At 42.4% G+C, this 23,966-nt stretch overlaps 1 protein-coding gene across 4 annotated transcripts; it reads left to right on the top strand.

The window, feature by feature from the left end:
- The first annotated feature begins 424 nt into the window (after positions 1-424).
- uggt1 (UDP-glucose glycoprotein glucosyltransferase 1) lies at positions 425-23,750 on the top strand. Of its 4 annotated transcripts, none has more exons than XM_088313156.1 (40): positions 425-531; positions 1,799-1,940; positions 2,039-2,115; positions 2,440-2,573; positions 2,660-2,772; positions 2,850-3,024; positions 3,800-3,896; positions 3,967-4,045; positions 4,124-4,224; positions 7,183-7,282; positions 7,624-7,684; positions 9,743-9,834; positions 10,517-10,667; positions 10,740-10,859; positions 10,938-11,023; positions 11,893-12,028; positions 12,110-12,241; positions 12,324-12,488; positions 13,760-13,880; positions 13,961-14,059; positions 14,224-14,247; positions 15,767-15,861; positions 16,001-16,207; positions 17,155-17,286; positions 17,361-17,491; positions 18,411-18,518; positions 18,588-18,690; positions 18,764-18,843; positions 19,360-19,549; positions 19,615-19,773; positions 19,853-19,938; positions 20,487-20,571; positions 20,658-20,749; positions 21,041-21,230; positions 21,312-21,494; positions 21,710-21,870; positions 21,938-22,052; positions 22,501-22,617; positions 22,713-22,866; positions 23,004-23,750. In XM_088313156.1, the coding sequence occupies exons 1-40, from the start codon at positions 501-503 to the stop codon at positions 23,021-23,023; spliced, it is 4,644 nt and encodes a 1,547-aa protein (XP_088169282.1). In that variant the 5' UTR covers positions 425-500; the 3' UTR covers positions 23,024-23,750. The 4 variants fall into 4 exon arrangements, with proteins under 4 accessions (XP_088169282.1, XP_088169291.1, XP_088169298.1 ...); XM_088313165.1 differs by having other exon boundaries at positions 18,423-18,518; XM_088313172.1 differs by lacking the exon at positions 14,224-14,247.
- Positions 23,751-23,966: the final 216 nt, after the last annotated feature.

The following is a 23,966-nucleotide window of genomic DNA, read 5'->3' on the forward strand; positions in this document are numbered from 1 at the left end:
ATGTATTGACGAACCTAACCCTGATTCTGATTCATTCATAAATATTACAAAATTACATATTTGTTATTATTATTTACTATAAAAACCTGATGTCATATATATATATATATATATATATATATATATATATATATATAATTCATGTCAAGTGTAATGTTTATTATATGAATCCGAAAAATATACACGTATATAAAGGATCGATATAAATATTGTAAATTTTTAATTGAAAAGTCACCTGACGGACGTACGTGCCCAAGCCTGACGAAAATACCTGACGAAAAATAAACCTCTTCTTATTCTTTGTAGTTTTGAGTGGCAGGTCGTATACTTCTTCATGGTTTTGTGTGGAAGATTTAAACAAATAACAACATCCCTATATGAACAGCGTCTCTTTTTGTTCTGACGAGAGTCCCTCGCAGCTCATTTTTGATCAGGCTATTATATTGGCTACCTAAGCTCTCCCTGACAAGGACCTCACTTACTCTAGTCTCCGGTAAATCATGGTTCCAGGAAGCTACGAAGCCGGCTTCGGTGAGTAGAATAAAACCTTCCTTTTACATACAAACTACTGCCTGCCTGCTGGTTATGAAGAAACATGTATATCTCGTCTTAATCGCGCTGCGTGGCGACGCAAACGGCCTAAATGATGGTTTAATGTTAGCTGAGAGAGCTAGCTACTACGGCTACCATTAACATGTTGTGAACTAGCCGCCATTGATTTCACTTAAACAACAATGTTGTCGCCTGTGGTTCGTCTTCGCTGAGTGTTTGATGGTGGCTTCTGGGCGCTAATAATGTGGCAGCTCTGGCCCATCTAAGCAGTGACCGAGCGTACAAAGTGTGCGGCCATTGGACGAAGGGGCCACGCTGAGTGCTCCTATTGGTTCGGAGTGCGTTGCGTCTTTCTGTTTACAAGCATCGCTCCTGGTGCGCCGACTTTATCCGTCATAAGAAGTGTAGACACACTAAATGTCATCTTGATTCTTGAATGAACCTAACAGTGCAAATTGTGGGAATGGTGGAGCAAGCCGGAGAAATAGAGAAAACATGCAAACTCCAGGAAAGTGGGATCGAAAAAACATTGGTTAAACGTAAATGGCTTAATGGTTTGATTTGGGGTAAATGCACCGGTAGTACGCCTGTGCATGTGGTGAGACTGTTAAAATGGTATTCTATTGTATTGTATTGTTACCTCAACTAACAACCCTGGCTAAAATTTGCTTCGCTCCTGCCTGACAAACAAAGCTTGTCTCGTAGTCTGAGGTGACGTCACTGAAACGATTAATTCATTTTACTCCAATTTGATTCTCTATGCAATCGTCTCTTAGTCTTGTCTCGTCTTGACAAAGCAGGAAGCTGGTGGTGTGCAAAATCTGCAACATTTGGCTTGTAGCACAGTAGCGCTGTGGCCCAACATCCTCCTCCAATCCCTTGTGTCAAAGAGGAGGTACTCTGCACGAACAACTTTAAACAAAAGTCTATGGGTTAAGATTTTTTTCGCCCTATTGCAGGAACTAAAAATCAAAGAGCATAGACGCAGAGAACAGCTTTAGCCATCGAAACCTATATAATGTTTATCCTAGCCTCTATATTTATTTTATGGCTTAATTTTTGTTTAGTCTTGGTCACTAGTATTAACGATAATCATTCCTAATTGTTAGTTGTGAAATTTCATTTCATTTTAATTTCTAGTAGAGCTGATTGAGTTTGGAAAAAGAATCTGATTGTTCAGCCCAAATTTCTCGTGATGTTTATGATGATCTAATGGCCAAATATTTGCTCTAATGTCTGCTGCCAGGTGAGGGCTGGATGATGTGGCTTCTGTGGATCTCACTATTGTCGCCTCTCGCCACTGTTTCCGGCGGCGGGGCCGACTCCAAGGCCATCACCACCACCCTCATGGCCAAGTGGGCCGACACACCTTTGCTGCTGGAGGCCAGGTAATAAAGAAAAAGAAAAAAAACACACCACATTTAAATTGTTCCGTTTAAACATTCACTCAACTCATCTCAAATTCGTTTTGCATCGTGGTCTTCAGTGAGTTCCTGGCGGAGGAGAGCCAGGACAAATTCTGGGACTTTGTCGAAGCCAGTCAGAGCATAGAAGAGCATCATGGTGAGCCAAAGCTATTCACTTTATGTCGAGACGTGACGTTTGCAATGTGAGCCGAGGGTTATTTGACGTCAATTTCTGTCAGGTGGTCGTCCAATGTCAAAATAGTTGTGCCTTCTTGGTGGAGACAAAATGTTTGGATTGATGTAATTAATCATTTTCCACTGACATTATAGTGAAGCCCAAAACATATTGAAAAGATTTTCTTGACTCGACTGTCACTTTAATAGATATTATCCCAAAATAACTGTCTGAAAACTTTACCGAGCTTTAATGTGTCGATTAGATGATCTTAAATGCCTTGTTTGCTTCTCTCTCTCTCTCCAGGCGACACAGAGCAGGCCTATTACGAGCTGATAGTGCAGAAAGCGGGCGCCTTGCTCAGCTCTGTCCAAGTGAACATGCTCAAGTTCGCCCTGTCCCTCAGAGCCTACTCGGCGACAGTGCACTCCTTCCAGCAGGTATTTGCAATTCAGCTGCTTTTTTTTTTTCGTTGTCGTCGTGCTTGTGTTTTAGCCAGCGTTTAATGATCCTGCTGTGCCTCTAGATTGCGTCCAATGAGCCTCCTCCTGCCGGCTGTTCAGCCTTTTTCAGCGTCCACGGAGAGAAGACGTGCCATCTCGACTCGTTGGAAGCACTCGTGAAAACAGCTTCAGAAAGGTAACGACAAACTGAAATGGTTATAATCGGCAAGTTATAATCGCCAATAATAATTGAGTGCTTTGTCACCCTCCCAGGCCCAAGCCTTATCTTTTCAAGGGCGACCATAAATATCCCGGATCAAAGTTGGACGCTCCCATCGTCATCTTGTACGGCGAGTTGGGGAAAGCAGATTTCCGGGAACTTCACCAAGCCGTCGTGAACAAAGTCGGCGAAGGCCTGGCGACCTATGTGCTTCGGCATTATGTTGCTGTAGGTGTCTCGTTCACCCTGGTTGCATTTGTGTTGATTTAACCCTGAAGAGAGCCGAGCCATCGTTTGTCATTTTCAATGTATTTTAATTTGCCCCAAAAAAAAAAAATCAATTTTTGTCAGGTTTGTTAAAACTGTCATTGAACATGATTAAAATGATATTTCCCCGCCGCAAATCGTTTTAAACGTGAACAATGGTGCCTTGAGATCTGCGTTTCATTTGTTACGTCACCATGCTCGTAACTCAAAACTGAAATCGTCCTTGCCCATTGAAATGGTTGCAAATGCCATTCATCTGTTCAGGCCCCCCCCCCCCAAGAAACAAAGAACATTTTAGGATTTTTTTTTTTAATGACTTAAATTGCACTGATAAAAACATAGACACGTGGCATAATTAAATGCAATGTAAAAAAAAAAAATCAGTTTTAGTCACAATATGCTTCAATTTAATAGCCATTGTGCTGCGCCTTCTGGGGTGCATGAGTAGACTTTTTTTTTTTTTAACTGATCATTTATAATGTACTAACGCTGCCAAACAACTAATGCGAGCAACTTGCTGACGGAAAAACATGAAAGTCACTATTTATTTAAATATGTCCCACAATTTTTTTGTTAATTGCATGCTCCTCTTTTGCAGCATCTTGGATAAAAATAAAATACAATCTTTTTTTTTATTTTTTATTTTTTTCCCCCGTGTTTCCATTGTATGATAAGTCAATGTACACAGTTGACCGCAATAAACTGTTTTCAAAATGTGAATATTCTTTCCCGGTAGAATCCAAGCACGAAGAGGGTCTCTCTCTCCGGCTATGGGGTGGAGTTGGCCATCAAAAACCAGGAGTACAAGGCCAAAGATGACACACAAGTTCAAGGTATACATACGTGCAAACACAAAACCACACTATGTGTAAACACAGAATAATAAATTGATTGTGGTTTCAGGGGCAGAGGTGAACACCACAATGATCAGAGAAAACGATCCGGTGGATGAGGTCCAGGGATTCCTTTTTGGCCGACTCAAGTGAGCCAAACACGCTTCGTGATGCACTTCCTCACCACAGAATAAGAAAATGTTATGAGCGCCGTTGTTTACCTGCAGGACACTCTACCCAGAACTGAAAGAACAGCTGAAGGAGCTGAGGAAACATTTAGTGGAGAGCACCAATGAAATGGCCCCTCTCAAAGTCTGGGAAATGCAAGGTGGGTCTTGTTCCCTTGGCCAGTCGAACTTTCTCTATTTCGGAACGCTTACTGTGCTCTCAAAAAGGGGAGGCCCACTTAAAGTGACATGCTTTCAAGTTGAACATTTCTTTTTATTTATTTATTTTTTCGCTTTTTTTTTAGCTTTGTTTTGACAGTTATTCCAAAAGATCAAGCCTCAATTATGTCACTCGCAAGCTTGATGGAATATAAATCAACAAAATTCGATTTTCAAATGCAGTTGTATTCCCAATCATTTAGAAACAAATGTCAGGCCACGAAAATGTAAAATAAGCAGACGGCGGCAATGAAACACATCCTCAACTTACACTTTAACACCTGCCGGCTTTATATCTGCCACTTCCTTTTTGAAGGAATCAATTTTATGACGTTGTCAATAGCCCCTGAGAAAGCGCGGCTGCTGTGCGTCCAATAGTTTGTCAACAAAGTTGACAAAGGGTGAGCGGAGAAGTCCCGCCTCACTTTCACACCATAAAATACTCTGTTGTTCATTCACCTCAATGGTATTCTGATTTCTGAGCTGTATCATATAGAGCAGGGGTGGGCAAACTTTTTGTTTGTTGGGCCACAATGGGTTCTACAATTTGACAGAGGGGCCGGACCAGGAGCAGATGGATGGAGTGTTTTGGTTCCCTCACCTCATCCGAGAAAAAAAATGCATTTAATTTTAAATGAAAGTGAACAAAAGCATTACACCAATATATGTCTTTGAAAAATCACAGTATTTAGAAAATAAAAGATGAACAAGGTTTATTCATTTAATTTTTTTCAAGTTCGGCAGGCCAGATTAAAATGTTTAACTTGGCCGCATGTGGCCCCCGGGCCGTAGTTTGCCCACGCCTGATATCGAGTAAAGCTCGAAGGCATGGCTCTTGCACAGTTGCATTGATAATAAAGTGCTAATTAGTAACAGGCTGCAGTGCTTTGTTGCACGCACCGATATGATAACCAGCGAACCAAGGTTATTGCGTACAGTTAATGAAAACTAAAGAAACAAAACATTTTCTGAAATGAAATCGAGAGTCCTTTTAACAAAAGGGCTTCCGAAACTGAAAGTGAAGCAACATTTTATGTTTTTAAAAGTAACTAAAACCATCTAATTGGAGTGAAAACGTTCTTTGCTGACGTCTTTATTAAATTAATTTTGTATGCGAGCTTTCGGGTTTTATTTGACCAGTGAATGTTTTTACGTCGGCATTTCTGTTTCGCTGTAAAGCTCGAACAGTCATTTGGGAATTGTAGTTTACTTTATTACATGATACTTTTTTTTTTTTATCTTGTACTTGACAAATACTGCCTTATATTAAAAGAAAAAACAACAAACTCAAACTATTATAAAGTAAACAAATGTACTCTAAAATAAAAGTGAAATAATGACAAATCCAAACTGTTTTAACACTGCCATTAGGTCCCACTATTGGCCGAAGATGCGGACTGAGAGTAGCAAAAATCTGCGAGCGACCCCAGAATTTTTTTTTTTTAAGTTGGTGGCAAGGCAGTGCATGAAGCTCCTCAACTTACGTCAACATAGATATTTTCCAACAAGATGGCGCCGAAGCACCTCATGGAGCTGATTTCAACATAGTTCCTAGCCCCCAAGATGGAGCCAAATCAAAGTTTTCGTTGCACAAAAACAGCAAATGATGTTTCCGCGAATAACGGAGGATAGGTTTAGCAAAAAATCTGCAACTTCGAGCATGTCAAATCATAAATATGCAGCGGTTCTCTGTTCTGATCGAAATGAATGCAAAGGCGAGTTAATATTGCATCGTGCTCCTTTGGCTGTGAGCTCATGCTATCACGCAGACTCTCCAATCAATAAGCCAGGTCGATCGTCAAGACGTCATATCTTTGGGGACACGCGAGTCTGCTGCAATATTAAAGCCGCATTGATTTACATTTTACAGCATCCTTCACATAATCTACTTGCACAGTTTCTTTCAACTGCCCCCAATTCGTATGCGTTCCGGAGTACTTGGACAGTGTCTCCACGAGGCCGCTCGGGTTGCTTTGAGTGAAGTGTCCGCAGGGAGGGAAGGAAGCAGGCTGAGCTGCGTGTTCAAAGTGTCATGTGGGCGTCGGGTCTTTATCTGCAACCCTGCCGGGGCTGGTTAGCGCTGCCTGTTTACAAAGGGAGGCCGACCTCTGGGGGTCCGTAATCACACATGCTACAAGACCAATGCAGACGAGTATAATCCACACTCATCTGCTTCTCCTCCTCTTCATGTAAAGCCGGGCGGGGTTCTTGACAGAATTTTGAGGCAAGATGAAAGTGGGGAAAAATTAAACGGGCTGATGTGCCTTTCTGTTACTGCCTCGATGATACGGCGGGGGCAGCTCAATCGTCAGACTTCTGCGGTTTGGGGTTGGAATCTCAGCTCTATTTTTCTCTGTGGAGTTTGTCCGTTCTGGAGAATAATGTTAAATAATATTAGTGGTATGCCGCATGGGTTGAATTTAAAAAGAAATCATTTGGTGAATTGCAGCAAAATGGCAAGAAACGATGCAGACTGGGTTGAACTGATACAAACGGGCACAATTCTGTGGCGCAATCGCGTTCATCTCCCGAAACGCTAATCATCTCCGCATAGGCGAAAATCTTAAATACTTTGCATATTACTCAGCAAATCCCGACAACAGGATTCAATGGAGAGGCCGTTTACCTTCCTCGCTAGGTGCTGCTGTTTTGGTTTGTAATAAGCTCATCAGCTTGGTCTTCGATGTTCTATAGTTAACGGTAGTCTCTTTATGCTGAGATGATTAAAGTATTTCTGATTTGAATTGAATTGAGTATTTATTATTCATAAGTGGATTACACATCGAAGCACACAACCTTTAGACATACTGACATGATTTGAGGAAGTTTGAAAAATAAAGATGTAAAGAGTATATAAGCAATATGAGGAATTTAACAAAAATGTTCCCTCCTTTCAACAGACTTGAGTTTCCAGACAGCTGCTCGCATCCTGGCTGCTCCCGCCACGGAAGGCCTTAATGTTATGAAGGACCTCAGTCAGAACTTCCCCACCAAAGCCAGGTAAAAAAAAATAAATACATTGACACAGACACATGTGGAAGGTCCTGCTAGGGACATAAAGCAAAATTACGACTTAAAATTCGAAAAAAAATTTAAAATCAAGTAAAACTCGAAGGCGCCAATTGGATACTGTATTGTACCGTCCCCCATGTTCTTTGATATTTTTTAATAATTTCATATTGGTCCATAATCAAAAAATTATTGTCTTTTTTTTTTTTTTATGAACTACATCACGTTCCAACTAACGAACGAACATCCATCGTAAACCGAATACCCACGTTTAGTTCACACAACACATGGTTAAAATGTGCTGCATGTCTGTCCTTTCCCCCCCCTCGTAGGTCCATCACCAAAACGGTGGTCAGCGCTGAGATACGCAAAGAGATCGCCGAAAACCAGAAGGTACCACTTCATCTCACCTTCGTCACTGGCCGCTTCAAAAGCGGTAGCAAAATGTCTGCTTCTAAAGTCCAAATTTTGCATCCAGCTTTTGTACGGATCGTTTGAGCGTGATGTCCAATTGCACCGCTAGTAAACAAACGCCATTGAGCAAACCAGATAGTGGCTGCTGATTGAATCCTTCTCTATCTGTGATTTGAATGTGTAAATTGTGAGATCTTACATGAGGTAAATTGCTTCCACGTGGATGGAACGCTGGCCGCAATGAAGAATTGAACTAGTAAGTTGATTCCAAAATGGATGTGAAAATCCTGACAAAGATAATATAATGACTAAGGGACGAGCTGACTAATTGAAATTTTTGTTGTTCAGAATAATGGCATTGACAGAGTGCTATTTTGACTGATTGTTTTTCTAAATTACCCAAACGCAACACAAGAACGTGCATAATCATTTGTGTCGATCCATACATTTTCGATGCCGCTTCTCCTCATGCGTGCTGAAGCAACACTGTAAATTGTCATTTTGCAGAACTTGCTCCACGAGAATAAGTTTCCTCATTTGGCTAAGTACCGCAAACATTACATGGCTGAGCAGAGTACTTTTTTTTTAAATTTATTTTTATCTTTGACTGGAAATGAATACCGTCACGTGCCAGCGAGTGAGCCTCCAGCCAGCGCTTAACAATGAAGTGTTCTAATGCTCTGCGTAAATTCTGTGCAGGTGCTGGTCATTGTCTGTTCGTATTACATTATTTTTTGGGGTGGTAGCTAATTATAGTACTGTTCTAAGATATATGAAGGACATCATCGAGTAGTCGACAGTGACTCTGCGATTTATATCTCATTCGTGTTGACTTAAAATAAATAAATTAAGTTGCTAAACCCCGTCAAGCACTGGTTCTAATGGATCTTTAATTATTATTTTTTTTTTTTTTTAAATAAATTGAAAAAAAAATCTTTTGTCGTTTACCTGGCTGCACAATTTGAAACTCAGCACTTTTTTGTTCGTTCGGTCCAAGTCAGGTGGTTGTCAATTGCTTTCTACCTCCTGGAAACACTTTCATGACTATGGTTTACAAATAATGCGAAAAGGTCCATTGGATCGCTTTTTGTGCCGGTGTAATTCTCCGTTGCACTGATGTCTTTTTCCACAACCGATCAAGTACAGTGGGAAGAAAAAAAACAAAAGCGTCACTCACCATTATTGCACAGCGCCTCCACAACACGTCTCCTATTTTGGATCCAAGGGGAAATATCTCAAAATGAGGATCGCCTCCACTTTTATGGAGGGATGAATTCTTGGAGTTTGGACTCGTGCACCCGTGCGACATTTTCTGTGTCTGTCAACACGCCGCGTGAGCAGGATGCACAATATTTGTGTTCATCACGTCCCGTTGTAATTGCTGCGCTCCCTCGTTTGATTAAACCGACGTCTTTGTCTCTCCCTAATGAGATTTAACTGGCGGCAGGCGCGCACCGACTTCCAGCATTGTCACGCAGGCAATAATTAGCTTGTTTAGCTGAGGGTTGGAATTGCTCAACTCACAGACTCCCGAGCAAAGCTGACAGAGCGTGTTTGCGTTGATTGTCTAATCGTGTCAGGCGGTGATTCGGAAAGTGTGGAATGGCACGCGCCCTCTAGTGGTACGCAAAATTACTGCCTAATTACGGTTCAAGAACAGCTGTTTTTTTTTTTTTTTTTTTTTTTTTTAATAAATGTATCATTTATATTTTGATTTTAGGTCCAGTGCATTTAAATGACTTACTAATTTTTTTTCCTATATTCAAGCGCAGTTTTAATTCACAATGCATATTTTTCCAGTTTCCTACAATAATATGAATATACTTATAATCTACTTTTTGGCAGTAAAACCTTTTTTTGCCAAACATTTAGGCCAACTACTCCACTGTATTTTACTGTTCGCCGTGATGGTGATTTTTTTTTTCTTGTAAGTGTTGTTTGGCCGCCACCGTTGTAACATATAAAATGAAAGCTGGATTTGACAGCACGATTTTGTGTGAGCAGATTCGTTTATTTGGTGCTCGCCTCTTCTTTCAGTTCTTCAAAGGAACGCTGGGGCTGCATCCGGGTGACTCGGCTCTCTTCATCAACGGACTGCACATCGATCTGGACTCGCAAGACATCTTCAGGTACTCGCAGCTCATTACGGCAGTTTTATCCTGTGTTGCTCTCTCCTTTTTTCACCGGACAAATAAGTGTCACAAATGAAGCTAAAATGCATTTTTGGGGTGTGGAAGGAAGCCCATGCAAACCCGGTGAGAATATGTAAACGCCACTGAGGAGGGCTGGAACAGAGATTCAAACCTGGAACCTCTTAACTGTGAGGCAGTGGATTGTCACTTTAAAATAGTCTCCGTCCGAGCTTATCATAAGAGTGACATTTTGGATTGTGTTTCGTCTCATTTTTGAACACGTCAAGTGTAATCATTAAGAAAAAAGTGTTCTCTGATCGCTTAAAAAGTGATCTATAAACAACATTCCCTTAATAATGATTAAAAAAAACATTTTTAAAGGGGAAAAAAAGGGGAAACTTGAATAAATGTCATCATGAATTTCAATCATGTATTGACTTCTTCAAGATAATGTAACCCAACAAACACATTTTTAATTAATTTTCTTTTTTTTTCCCTTTTTTTTTAATTCTCTTTTTCCGTATGTTTATCTTATTTTATTTTCCTTTTCATTATTTGTCAAAATGAAATACATAGACGTAGTTGTCTCCAAAGATGTTTATAGTATCAACGTGTGAAAATGGAAAAAACATTTGACATTCAACTTTTCTCAAACTCTTCCCGGTTCCGTGTTTCATAGTGTGTTTGAGGTGCTGCGCAGCGAGACGCAAGTGATGGAAGGTCTGCGCTCGCTGCTCATCGACACGTCCTACATCCACGACATCCTCAAGCTCAACGTGCAGCCGGCAGACTCCGACTACGCCGTCGACATCCGCAACCCCGCCATCAGCGTAAGAGAGCGTCAAGTCCTCCACAAGTGATGTCAGCACACGTACTTGTAACGTGCGTGCGTGTGTTTTTAGTGGATTAACAACTTGGAGACTGACCATCGGTACAGCTCGTGGCCGTACAATGTTCAGGAGTTGCTCAGGCCAACTTTCCCCGGAGTGATTAGGCAGATTCGCAAGAACTTCCACAATCTGGTAGGACGCCACCCGATGTCACCGAGCCATAAAAAAATAATCGAAACACTTAGCTTTCGTGTGTCCGTGCGTTTGTAGGTGATCATTCTGGATCCGACTCAGGAGAACTCCGTGGAGCTGCTAAGTGTTGCAGAGATGTTCTATTCCAACAACATCCCGCTCAGGTAGTTGCTTTCAAGATGATCACTGGTCAACTAAACATTTATCCATAGATATGTATTTTTTTTTTAATATATAATATTAAAGCAATTTTATTTTCAGATTTCAAGCATTTATTGTGTATGATTATTGTAAATATAGAAAATGACTGAGGCAAGTCCATATTGCAGAAGGATATTATTAGTATGTTAAATGTTTTAAAGCACAATATTTGACTCTCCTTTTTTGTAATACAATGTTCTCCTGTCTATTTTTGATTTGCTACTTCCGAATTCATTTATTTTGCAGATTTTTTTTTTTTTTTTTTTTTGAGGACCCTGTCTTTCATTTTATTGCCGAAATACTCTTGTTTGTGGCTTAACCATAACCTTTGGTGCCAAGGAAGTATGTTGAAGTGTGCGGAGGAGCTTGATAATCGTTTATAAAAAGTTGTGGTTTGGTTTCGGTTGGAAATTAGAAACCTTCTTAGGGGGCATAAATAATGTTTTTCATTATTTGTGGCATTGCTCTGTGCCTATTCCCCGGAATGAGCATATATATTCTAATATTAATATGGATATACTTTATGTCATGTGATATTACAAAGTTTTGAAAAATGTTCAAGACAAAATGAAAGTAGATTATTAAGTGAACATTTATTATAGCCAAAATGGAAAATGATGCTTATTACTGTATAATTACCATGGCATTTTAGAGGTACAAGCACCTTAGTGGACCATTTAGCGTCACTTTATGAAAATCCATGTTGAAGTTTTGTCAGGCATGGTTGAGAAGACCTTTAAAATGTTTGCATCGTGTGAGAATGATGATGGAGTATCCAACACGCTCCGCATCCCCAAAATAAACTAACACTTCCTATGTGCGTGTTTTGCAGGATCGGGCTTGTATTTGTAGTGTCGGATGAAGAAAACATAGACGGAAGGCAGGACGCGGGCGTGGCCCTGCTGCGGGCTTACAACTACATCAGCGACGAGGTGGACACTCACAATGCTTTCGACGCGGTCGTCTCTGTGAGTTCAACCCACTGACCGTCGGACATGAGAGCGTTGTTGGCCTTGTCACCTCATCTCTTTTTTTATTCCATCCTTAAGATGTTCAACCGCATCCCTACGGGCGGGCGACTGACCCCCGGCGATGTGATTAAAGTTCTGGAGAAGAAGTTCCCCTACGTGGAGGTCAGCAGCATCCTTGGAGTCGACTCAAGCTACGACAACAACAGAAAGGTGAGACGGGCAGTTTTTCCTCTCATGCTTCAAATCCGCTTTGCTAAGACATGCAGTTCATTATATTTGTCCATTTTTTCAGGAAGGACGGGCGTACTATGAGCAGACGGGGGTGGGCCCATTGCCTGTGGTGATGTACAATGGAATACCGTACCAGCGTGAGCACCTGGAACCGGACGAACTGGAGACGATCACCATGCAGAAGATCCTGGAGACCACTTCCTTCTACCAGAGAGCCGTCTATCTGGTCAGTTGGAGCACATGCAAATACATACTGGATAGTCATACAGGGTTAGTGTGGATTAGGGCTGCACCATATTGGAAAAAACTGACATTGCGATTTTTGGGGCGGCTGCGATGTACATTGCGATATTGAAACTGGAAAAATTTTCACCAGATGACTCAAACGGGTCTGTTTGAGAAGACTTTGCTTTGTTTATTATACAGCTCTGGGATGGCCAGTTGAGAGAAATACGTGCGCCACGGCATTTTATACTTTTTGTCGAGCGTGCGGATAATTTTTTTTAAGCCTCTCTTTCGTGACGGCGTAGAGTTGATTGCACGGTGTTGACTAATTAGCGGGGGGTGAGCAAGACGGTCTGTGTAGTCTCTCCAACGTAGAGCATAGTGTAGCGCGCTGCTTTTATGGAACAAACCAAAAGTTTCCGTGTTCTAAAAAAAACGCACGTCCTATGATGTGACTATTGTGCATGCGCACATCGCAATCACGATGTTCAAACAGCATATCGTGCAAGCCTCTTGTTGATCCTTAAAAGGTATTATTAAAAGGCATTGAATCCCGTGATCAGAATTTTCTTGTTAACAAGTTGAAAACCTTGGTGGGATTAAATGCAACAGGTTTTAAATTAGAGGAAAGAAGTTATTTTGTGACCACTGGAAGTCTTGAATCCGGTCAAATGGTCATGGCATGTGGGGTCCCTCAAGGGTCAATCTTTGGACCCCTTTTGTTCTTTCAGTAAATGTTACCTAATCAAATTTGATTATTATGATCCATGAAGTGCGGCTATATACTATGTTTTAAGAAAAAAAAAATACTTTATAGCGTGAAATGGTTTTCTTCTACCAGGATCCTTCTCGGCATTGTGTCCAAATGTAGAATCCAGGTCGGTTATTGCGCCTATTGGTGTCGTACAAAATAAATGGTTTCAGGGTGTAGTGTTGAATGTAGAAGGCTCACATTTTGGGAAAAGGTGCCTTAAACCTGCTTATTGAGTCTATTGTGTTGGCAGTTGAAAGATTGTAGTTGAGACACTGTTTGCTAAAGATGTCTCCCAATTACTCGTTTTAATCTCCGCTGTGCTGACTTGCAGTAAACTAATGAGATCCAATGCTGAGCTAACAGTCAGGGGAGTGCGCCCGGCTGGCTGACAACAAAGGAACCCAACAATTAGTTTTCTAGTTTGGAAGCAAGTTTAATTGAATGTTGGTGTCAAGGGGAATAGGCTTTTACACCGTTTTTAATTCATCCTAAGTGACGTTCAATTGTGCCGCCCGTAGGGCGAGCTGGCGAGCGATCACGACGTGGTGGACTTCATCATGAACCAGCCCAACGTCGTTCCTCGCATCAACTCCCGCGTGCTGTCCACCACCCGAACCTACCTGGACCTCTCCAACACCAGTCAGTCCATTTTCAATAATAGCCCTTCAGTGTCTTCAAAACAACCAACGGAATGTCCTGCCTTTTTTTTTTCTCCCTAGACAACCATTTTGTGGACGATTACGCTCGCTTCTCCACACTGGACACGCGGGAGAAGAGCACGGCTGTGGCCAACAGCATCAATTACATGACCAAGAAAGGTCAGCACTTTAAAACGGGACTTTTTAGTGGTGGTTTGAACGCCGCCCGAGCGAAGACGATTCAGTCACCTTCAAGCCCAAACGCTCCTCATGTATTCTCCTCCTCTTTCCTCTGCCTCCTCCCCTGCTCCTTCCTCGTGTTTGTAAAATGTTTACTGCACCAGCGCTGACCACCACCAATCGGCATGGTAATTGCCTCCTCATTATCCCCTCCTCTTTCATCTGTAGTGCACCTCGTCCATCCCTGCCTCGGAGGCATGACGTTGTCCATTAGGGGTCAACCTGCTAATGTATGAAACTTAAAAAAAAATAAAATAATAATTAAAAAAAAAAAATCTTCTCCATCTTCACATTGGTAGCAATATAGTTCTTATTAAGCTGTTGCAGGGCCCACGGAGCACATATGGCCTGTTGCCTTCTCGTCGACTGGATATTTGTTATTATCAAGTGAACGCATTCATTTTGCAGTTGTGTTTTTTTTTGTTTTTTTTTTAAATCCTACATTTGGTTAGATCCATCTTAAAATAATTGTTTATCTGATTAACTCATTTACCACCAGCCGAATTAAAAAAAAAAATAAATAAATAAATGGACCTTTGACGTCTTTAGCCGTAAATGGCACTCAATGAGTTAATTGTAAATAGCTATTTGTCAACTAAAACTAGTGACGTGTTACAAGAATAGCCTCCTACTGACTAGTTAGAATGAATTGTTATCACTTCCAATTGATTATTGAACAAATGTTAACAAATAAACACGTGTGAAACATTCATGAGCTACGGCCAAAAGTGTCACTCAGCCTGGCTAACGGTTAGCCTGCTGCTAACCTGAGCGTATATCAGCCAACTTTACTTTCCTCTGCTGATTCCCACGTTTCTCACCTGGGAACATCTCGCCTTTTAAAACCTCAAACACTCTGAGGTGCAGATAATACAGTCTAGAACAGGTGTGGGCAAACTACGGCCCGGGGGCCACATGCGGCCCGTTAAACGTTTTAATCCGGCCCGCCGAACTTGAAAGAAATGAAATGAATAAACCTTGTTAATGTTTTATTTCCTAAATACTGTGGTTTTTCAAAGACATATATATATATATTGTTGAAATGCTTTTATTCACTTTCATTTACAATTAAATGTATTTTTTTTCTCCGATGTGGTGAGGTTACCAAAACACTCCATCCATCTGCTCCTGGTCCGGCCCCTCTGTCAAATTTTAGAACCCATTGTGGCCCGCCAATCAAAGATTTTGCCCACCCCTGGTCTAGAATGTGAGGATGGCAACCCCATGTGGGCAAGAACGATACGTGCAGCTTACGGGCACATTTGGTTGTTTAGTAACGCAAAATTGATTACGCTCGTAGTTGATGGGCTCATCGGTAGAATTGCTTCTTAAATGGTTTGATAGCTGCAGCTTAAAAGTGTTTTATTCGTAAAAATCTATTTTCCGCAAAATATTAGGAAAGTAAATATTAGTTGCATAATATTTCATAAAATAATTAATAATTTATTTATTTACATGTTCCAATATTTTTTTTGTCTTTAACTGCCCTCATAGTAACTTTTTATTTTTTTTTTTAAACCTCATCTATGTATGACCTTTTCCATTTGTGGTTGTTGCGGGGGGGGTAAAGTTTTCCCACCCCTGAACTTCACACACAACGGCACTTCATCCCAGTGTGCAACCTTTTCCTCTTTCTCCCCTCGCCAGATGACGGCTACATCCGCCCCGTCACCTTCTGGGTGGTCGGCGATTTTGACTTGCCTTCAGGGCGCCGCCTCCTCTATGACGCCATCAGGCACATGGTGACTTTTTTTTCTTTTTATTTTTGTATCCCATTCAAACATTTTCCCTGTTTAATGAATGAAACAAATAACCAATTCAAAAAAAGCGCCGCCATTTCCCAGGACGTCAGCTGACTTTGCCATTTGTCGCCTCCGACAGAAAACTAGCAACAACGTGCGCCTAGGTATGATCAGCAACCCGTCGGTTCAGCCGTCCGCCGAGTCAAGCCGCGTGACGCGCGCCATCTGGGCCGCCATGCAGACGCAGACTGCCAACAACGCCAAGAACTTTATCACCAAGATGGCCAAAGAGGAAACGGCAGCGGCACTGCAGAAAGGAACTGACATCGCAGAATTCGCTGTTGGGGTGAGTTAATCTCTCATCTTCGTTTACATGTTTAGACTTTTGAGATGGGAATTTTTTCGTGAGGAATCTTGTTGCTTTATCTTTTTTATTTGTTTTTTTTGTACTGTGAGTAGGGCTGAAAAATTACCTATTTCTTTCCCCCTCAATATTATGATTTCAATATAATATGCAATTATTTCTTTAACGTTCTCTTTCCATATATTTTTTAACAAACAAGCAATAAATTCATTTTTATTACAATAAAATTACATTTATTCCACAGCCAACAAAAAAAATTCACGTTTGTGATTTGAAAATTGCATTCGATTACATTAATCGTTCAGCCCTACTTCAGATCCGCAGCTGCTCTTATAAAGTGAAAATTGTACAAATCCGGAATGAAAACACTTGCAAGGAGCATGGAGGGGACGCTATCGCTGAACTGAGCTCGGTCAACGCTTCTGACATGTTGGGACTTTCAGCTTAGTTACACTTTACCAGTTGACGTTTTCTTATTTGTGTTTTTATAAAATTACATTGTGTATTATACAGAAAAAAGTCATGGAAACTTTCAATTTAAATTGCGTTTTTTTCCCCCTTCAATTAACATACATTTTGTTTTGTTCACATTTAACTGTTGGATTGTTTTATAGCACAGGTAAAGAGTAATTTTTTTTTTCTTTCTAATGCAATTTATAGCATTGACGTTTCAGACAAAACAGCACCTGTTGCTGAACCTAACCCTTAATTCATAAATGTTACAAAATATACGACATATTATTATGAAAACCTCAAAACGAGAGCAAAGCCGATGAGAAATTTGTAAACATTTTTCTACCAGTTTCTTGAAACCAAATTTTAAGCAATTTGAATTGTCTGTCAATACTTTGCTGTGTTGGTCTTAGCTCCTCAACTGAAAAACAAAATGCTTGTGTCATCACTCTACAACTTGTGAATTTTCCCGTCAGGGGATGGATGTGTCGTTGTTCAAGAGTGCATACGAGAGCCACAAATTTGACTTCCTGCATTCGCATGCCGCCTACTGCCGAGACGTGCTCAAACTCAAGAAGGGCCAGCGAGCCGTCATCAGCAACGGACGAGTGAGTTTGGATTTTCTTCGTCGGCTTTTGTTCCTCATTCAACGGCGGTTCTCCATTCCTTCCTCCTGCTGCAGATCATCGGGCCTCTGGAGGACGACGAGGTGTTCAACCAGGACGACTTCCTCCTGCTGGAGAGCATCATCCTCAAGACGTCGGGCGAGCGCATCAAAAGCAAAGTGCAGCAATTTGGCATCGAGGAGGACAGGTAGTTCACATCTGGAGGGATTTTGTTTCTTTTTTTTTTTTGGACAATATGACAATAATCATAAGCATATATTCTTTATCCTCTGCAAAAAAAAAAAAAATTATATCACTGCGCCTCACTTTGCTGTTGTGACCTCATTTATACTCGTTGGAATGTGTTATTCTCTCCCCTGGTGGCGGAGACAGACGAGATATTTTTTACGTCTTGTTGGAATTTCTAACTTTAAATGTACCAAAAGTTTACCAAAATAGTTTGAATTAATTATCTGACTCCATTAATGGTTAACCAAACACGACCTTCATTCATCCAACAATTATGCGCGCTCGTTTTTGAGAGAAAGATGACCAGGAAGCCGGCAACTTCACACGGGAGCGGATTTATTATTTATTTTTATTTTTTATTTCGTTCCTACCATTACAGCTCTGCGCGTCCCTGTGCCCAACAGAGGACGACGCCCCCCCCCCCGAGTTGCCCAGGATCATTTATACATTTCAGCAAACAAAGCAAAGCTATTCTACTATTGGCTATGTGCCATCTGCTGTTAACTTTAGCTTTCTCTTAGTGGACGTCTTCTGCCCGCAGGATGACGCGTCGGCTCGTCCGATCTCACACAGCAGCGCCTTGATGTCGGGGAGGCCCTGCGTCAGTACCCCCGTTATCAGAAATGCGGCTCGTCCTGTACAAAAAATATCTGCCACCTACGCATTTCACACAGCCTGCCCTGACCTTCCACCGCACATCGAATCAAAGCACAATCAGCAAATATCTTTATTACATTAAACTGAATCCATGTAACTCGTAGTCAATCGTATCAAATCCTTTAGTCTTCATATAAATCTGTTTGTTCTGTAACATAACAAAAGCATTCAAAACTGTCGCGCTGGCCATTTTGTGTCAAATGCTCGTCAATTCTAAACAGGCTTTCTCCCAGGGCCAGCGACCTGGTGATGAAGGTGGACGCTCTGCTCTCGTCTCAGCCCAAAGGAGAAGCGCGCATCGAGTACGGATTTGCTGACGAGCGCTACAGGTGAGGTGGACCACGCGGAAAAGCAAACAAATGCAACCGGAGGGCGGCTAACTTTGCGCTTGTCGCCAGTGCTGTGAAGATCCGTCCCAAGGAGGGCGACGTGTACTTTGACGTGGTGGCCGTGGTGGATCCCGTGACGCGGGACATGCAGAAACTGGCTCCTTTCCTGATGGTTGGTCCACCCGCGCCAAACTTCCGCCCGTCCTCCTGACAATGTGACTTTGACCTTGTCGTTTTTCTCTCAGGTTCTCAAGCAACTCGTCAACGTCAATCTGCGCATCTTCATGAACTGCCAGTCCAAACTGTCTGACATGCCTCTGAAGAGGTATCGGTCGTAATTAGGACTCGCGATTTTAGCATTTTGGTTTAGCCGATGACCAACATGCTATCGTTTTACGGACAATACGAGAACATTGGTTAACTTGGAGCAAAAAAAAAAAAAAAGTCATACCCTTTCATTTTTTAATGAGCTGACAACAGATCATGGAATTACATTGCTTACCGTTTTATTTATTTGTATTCATTTTGATCTGCCTCTGCGAGCTCGCTACAAACTAAAATTCTTTTACAACCAACGTAAATTCATTGCTTCTGTCGGCATAGACTAAAGTGCCCGTTGATTATTTTATTTGATAGAAATTTTTTTTTTTCAAATATCTGGTCGACCGTATGGATTTTTTGGACCTCGCTAAAAACTGCAAAGCAATACTTTACGGGTCACATAATTGTTTTTAGGGCTTGAACTGACTTTGCAAGCAAGCGTCGCTCAGCATACAAGCCAACAAAAAATTATTTTTCACGTGCGCATACATTTGTCTCCTTTCTTTTTGTTTCCACGCAGTTTTTACCGCTATGTGCTTGAGGCCGAGGTGGCGTTCCAAGCGGACGGCAGCTTCTCTCCCGGCCCAATGGCGCAATTCCTGGACATGCCTCAATCGCCGCTCTTCACGCTGAACCTCAACACTCCGGAGAGCTGGATGGTGGAGTCGGTGCGCACACGTTACGACCTGGACAACATCTACCTGGAGGAGGTAACGCTCATGACGACGTTGGGATTTTATGAAGCGGCTCCCAACTGCTTCTTGACATCCGGCAGGTGGAAAATATCGTCGCGGCGCAGTACGAGCTGGAGCACCTTCTCCTGGAGGGTCACTGTTTCGACGTCAGCTCGGGCCAGCCGCCGCGTGGCCTTCAGTTCACGCTGGGCACCGCCGCCGAGCCCGTCATCGTGGACACCATCGTCATGGCAAACCTCGTACGCCGACGCATCAAGCGCCCGGAACTCGTCGTCAGAAACGCTCAAATGTTTTTGACTCGTTTCTTGTGTTCTGCAGGGTTACTTCCAGCTCAAGGCCAATCCGGGAGCCTGGAACCTCAAGCTGAGGAAAGGCCGATCTGATGAAATCTACAAGATTTACAGGTGATGAAGATTTGAAATGTGGCCACGATCTGTTTCAAACGTGTCATGCAGCATTCGTGACCAAAATGGAAAATCTTTTGTTTGCTTTCAACCTGCAACCCATAATGTTCATTCCAGAAGCTCTCGTGCCTCATGGGACTTATTCTACCGAGCTCACGCTTCCCGAGATGATGCAGGGAAAGCACGAAAGCAGATAGACAGTGTTGGGAAAGTTGCTGTTCTAATTCAAAGTTCAGTTCAAAAATTTTCAAATGAACTAGTACAGCTCAAATTTTAGACAAAGTTCATTGCTCCAAAAATCATCGTTTCCCCCTCCTCAACACACGAGTCGCAGCTGCAAAATTCACAATCCAGCCTCTTGCTTGAGTGATCTTTTTTTGTATTTTTTTTTTTTTTTTAGGAGGAATTAAAACAAAAACTTTGCTTGGCTGTAGAAGCACAAGTAGTCTGAGGTTGAAACCAATTTTGGAAATGAGCTGTCACTACAGCTGCCTGTACGTCCCTCGTTCCACCAAATAGTGAGGAATAAAAGTGTTTTCCTGTTCCAGTCACGACGGCACGGATTCGCCGGCAGATTCGGACGACATCGTTGTGGTACTGAACAACTTCAAGAGCCGAATCATTAAGGTCAAGGTGAGTTTGCGTCCAGATAAGCCGGCGTGGAACGTGTTAGCGCATTCATACACACGTGTGTGTGTGTGTGTGTGTGTGGTCATCAGGTCCAGAAGAAAGCTGACAAGTTCAACGAGGAGTTGCTGAGCGACAGCAGCACCGAGGAGAATGACACCGGTTTCTGGAAGTCTCTGACCAGGTAAGCCCCAGCGTGGGAAAACTTTTAGACAGATGGGACACCTTTGATTTTTAGAACGGGCCAATGGGCTAGATGAGTCATAGATGAGGTGAAATAATAACTTAAAAAGTTCAAATGTGTATGGAAATGATGTCAAAAACTTAATCCTGGTCATGATGTTGGTACTTGGAGATCTATTTTTTTTAAATGCTAAATACAATTCAATTTACAAAGTTTAGTGGGCCGTTTTAGCATCCCTGAGGTACACCAATAATAACCGACCTTGAAAACCTTCTCCCTCCTCCTTTTCAGAGGCTTCACGGGCGGTGGAAAGACGGAGGAAGCCAAGCAGGATAAAGACGACGTCATCAACATTTTCTCGGTGGCCTCGGGTCACCTGTACGAGCGCTTCCTCAGGATCATGATGCTGTCGGTCCTAAAGAACACCAAAACGCCCGTCAAGTTCTGGTTCCTCAAGAACTACCTGTCGCCGACCTTCAAGGTGGGGGTCGAGCTCATCGCGAACCGCCTTTGATATCAGGCGACTTGCTACGCTTCAAAGCATGTCTTTGGCGTCCCGCAGGAGTTCATCCCCCACATGGCCAAGAAGTACGGCTTCCAGTACGAGCTGGTGCAGTACAAATGGCCACGCTGGCTCCACCAGCAGACGGAGAAGCAAAGAATCATCTGGGGCTACAAGATCCTCTTCCTGGACGTCCTGTTCCCGCTCGCTGTCGACAAGATCCTCTTTGTGGACGCCGACCAGGTCCCGCCGCTTCCTCCGTCCCATTTCAAACAGCCGAAAAAATGTTTGATTCACTTTTTCATTATTTGTGAACAATAAGCGCCAAAGTGCTTCCGGGTCGAATTGAAATTGACGTTGCAATGTAGTCGTGTGCAACTTTTATAATTCCAAAGTTTGCGATTTGGGAAACAGCCCACATATATAATCTGTGTTTGTTTGTTTTTGTGGAAGTTCAGATCGTGCGCACTGACCTGAAGGAGTTGCGGGACTTTGACCTGGAGGGGGCGCCGTACGGTTACACACCTTTCTGTGAGAGCAGACGGGAGATGGACGGATATCGATTCTGGAAGTCTGGATACTGGGCCAGTCACCTGGCAGGACGCAAGTACCACATCAGGTACATGAGAACACAAACACGTAACAGTCAGTGGGGCGATGTCTGATATTTGACGTGTGCTCTCCAGCGCCCTCTACGTCGTGGACCTCAAGAAGTTCAGGAAGATCGCCGCTGGGGATCGACTGCGTGGGCAGTACCAGGGGCTCAGCCAGGACCCCAACAGTCTGTCCAATCTGGACCAGGTAGCTGCACAGGACACGCCGACATTTTGTATTCGACCCTACACGACCGCCTCTTCGTTTTTTGAAAGTCTTGAAAGTGAAAATAAATGTGTTCGAAATTTTCTAAAAAAGTGGTCCCGATGATATGTATTCCCCAGTTTTATTTTATTTTTTTTCGGTATTACAAACGAAAATTTAAAAGGTTAAAAATACATAAATAAATAGCTCTTTTATACTAAGGACAAAAACTGTTAAACTCGTTTATTCTTTTATTTCAGACAGCTTTTTTATTTACCCAACATTTTCCTTCAGATTTTTCAGAGTTAAAAGCTGATCTTAGTTAAAACCTTGTGGCGCTAAAACTAGCAAAAAATAGGTTTACAATTCCAGCTTGTGGTCCTGAAAGTGACATAATAATAAAGACAAGTCCATTTTTTTATGACTTTTTTTCCCCCTTCTTCCCTGCAAGGATCTTCCGAACAACATGATCCACCAAGTGCCCATCAAGTCTCTGCCTCAGGAGTGGTTATGGTGTGAGACGTGGTGTGACAACGCCTCCAAGCAAAAGGCCAAAACAATAGACTTGGTAAACACTATTAAAAACGCCTTCACACTACCCACTGGAGTGCCCAACGTTAACTTGCATCGATCACGATGATTTGCTTGTGCACGTGTTTGTAGTGTAACAACCCCATGACGAAGGAGCCCAAGCTTCAGGCGGCCGTGCGGATCGTGTCCGAGTGGAGCGACTACGACCAGGAAGTCAAACGGCTGCAGATGCTCGTCCAACAGGAAGTGACGCAGAAGAACGCTGCAGCAGAGTCACCCAGCACAGGTACAACATTAGGGGCCACGGCTTAGAACCCTGCCCACAATCGACAAAATTCATTCGCCAACCTTTGCCGCTCAATTAGATATGGGCTTAAGACACTCAACACATGACAGACGCTCTTGAATGTGTGTGCCTTTCAGACATCCACACAGAGCTGTGAGGACGCCATCTTATCAGGGCAGCTCTGTTTCAGGAGTCAGCCACATGCCATTTTGTTTCCCCTCCTGTCCCGGCCGGCCGACCGTCCACAAAATGGCTGCCGCTCACTCCAACTCCCACCATCGCGTTGTTTTGTTTCTCAGCATACCCGGTTCTATGCTTCTGCGTTCTGGTCTTCGGCCTTCATGTGCAATGTTTGCCGGAGTACGTGATTGTGTTGAGTTTTCTCCAGGTGCTCTTGCAAACTTCCACATGCCCCAAAGCACGTGTGTTAGCGTCATTGACCGCTTGAAATTGGCAATTGTTTTTGTTCGTCCATATGTGGCCTGTGATTGGCCGGTGAACAGTCCATGGTGGACCTTGCCTCTTGCCCAAAGTCAGCTAGGATGGGCTCCAGTGTGTGTGTGTGTGCGTGCGCGCGTGCGTGTCCGTGCGTGCGCAGGGGTGTGCGTGTGTGTGTGTGAGAAATTGTTTTTTGTGATGTTAGTTCATCGAATTTCATTTTTGTTGTCACTACGATGTCCCTGCTTGATGAGTTTTTAATGAAGCAATGTGGTGAAGATTTTTTTTTTTTTTTTAAATAAGTCACAGCATTTTGGTCATCTGCTTGGGGAATGAAGATTTTTTTTCAGAGTGCTGGCACAGAGGACAATGAGTGAAATCATTTCTGACTTTTTTGGGGGGGTGTCATATTTTTGTTTAATAAAATAAAAAAGTCCCTAAAATGATTGACTGTTGTCATATGCCATTCTATGGTTTTGTTTTAAGTTAGTTTTCACATTGCACTCTATCAAAAAACAAGTTTTGATTAATACTTGTCAACCTGTCATTTGTTAAATAAAAAAAACGAATTACTATACATGGCCATTTCTTAAAAAAAATTAAAAAGTGCCTTACAATAGATGGGCATTTCTTAAAAAAAAAAAAAAAAAAGGATTCTGCTC

This window comes from Idiotropiscis lumnitzeri, chromosome 1 (genome assembly GCF_059441095.1).
Source record: "Idiotropiscis lumnitzeri isolate Australia: NSW breed Sydney's pygmy pipehorse chromosome 1, RoL_Ilum_1.0, whole genome shotgun sequence".
Classification (NCBI taxonomy): Eukaryota; Metazoa; Chordata; class Actinopteri; order Syngnathiformes; family Syngnathidae; genus Idiotropiscis; species Idiotropiscis lumnitzeri.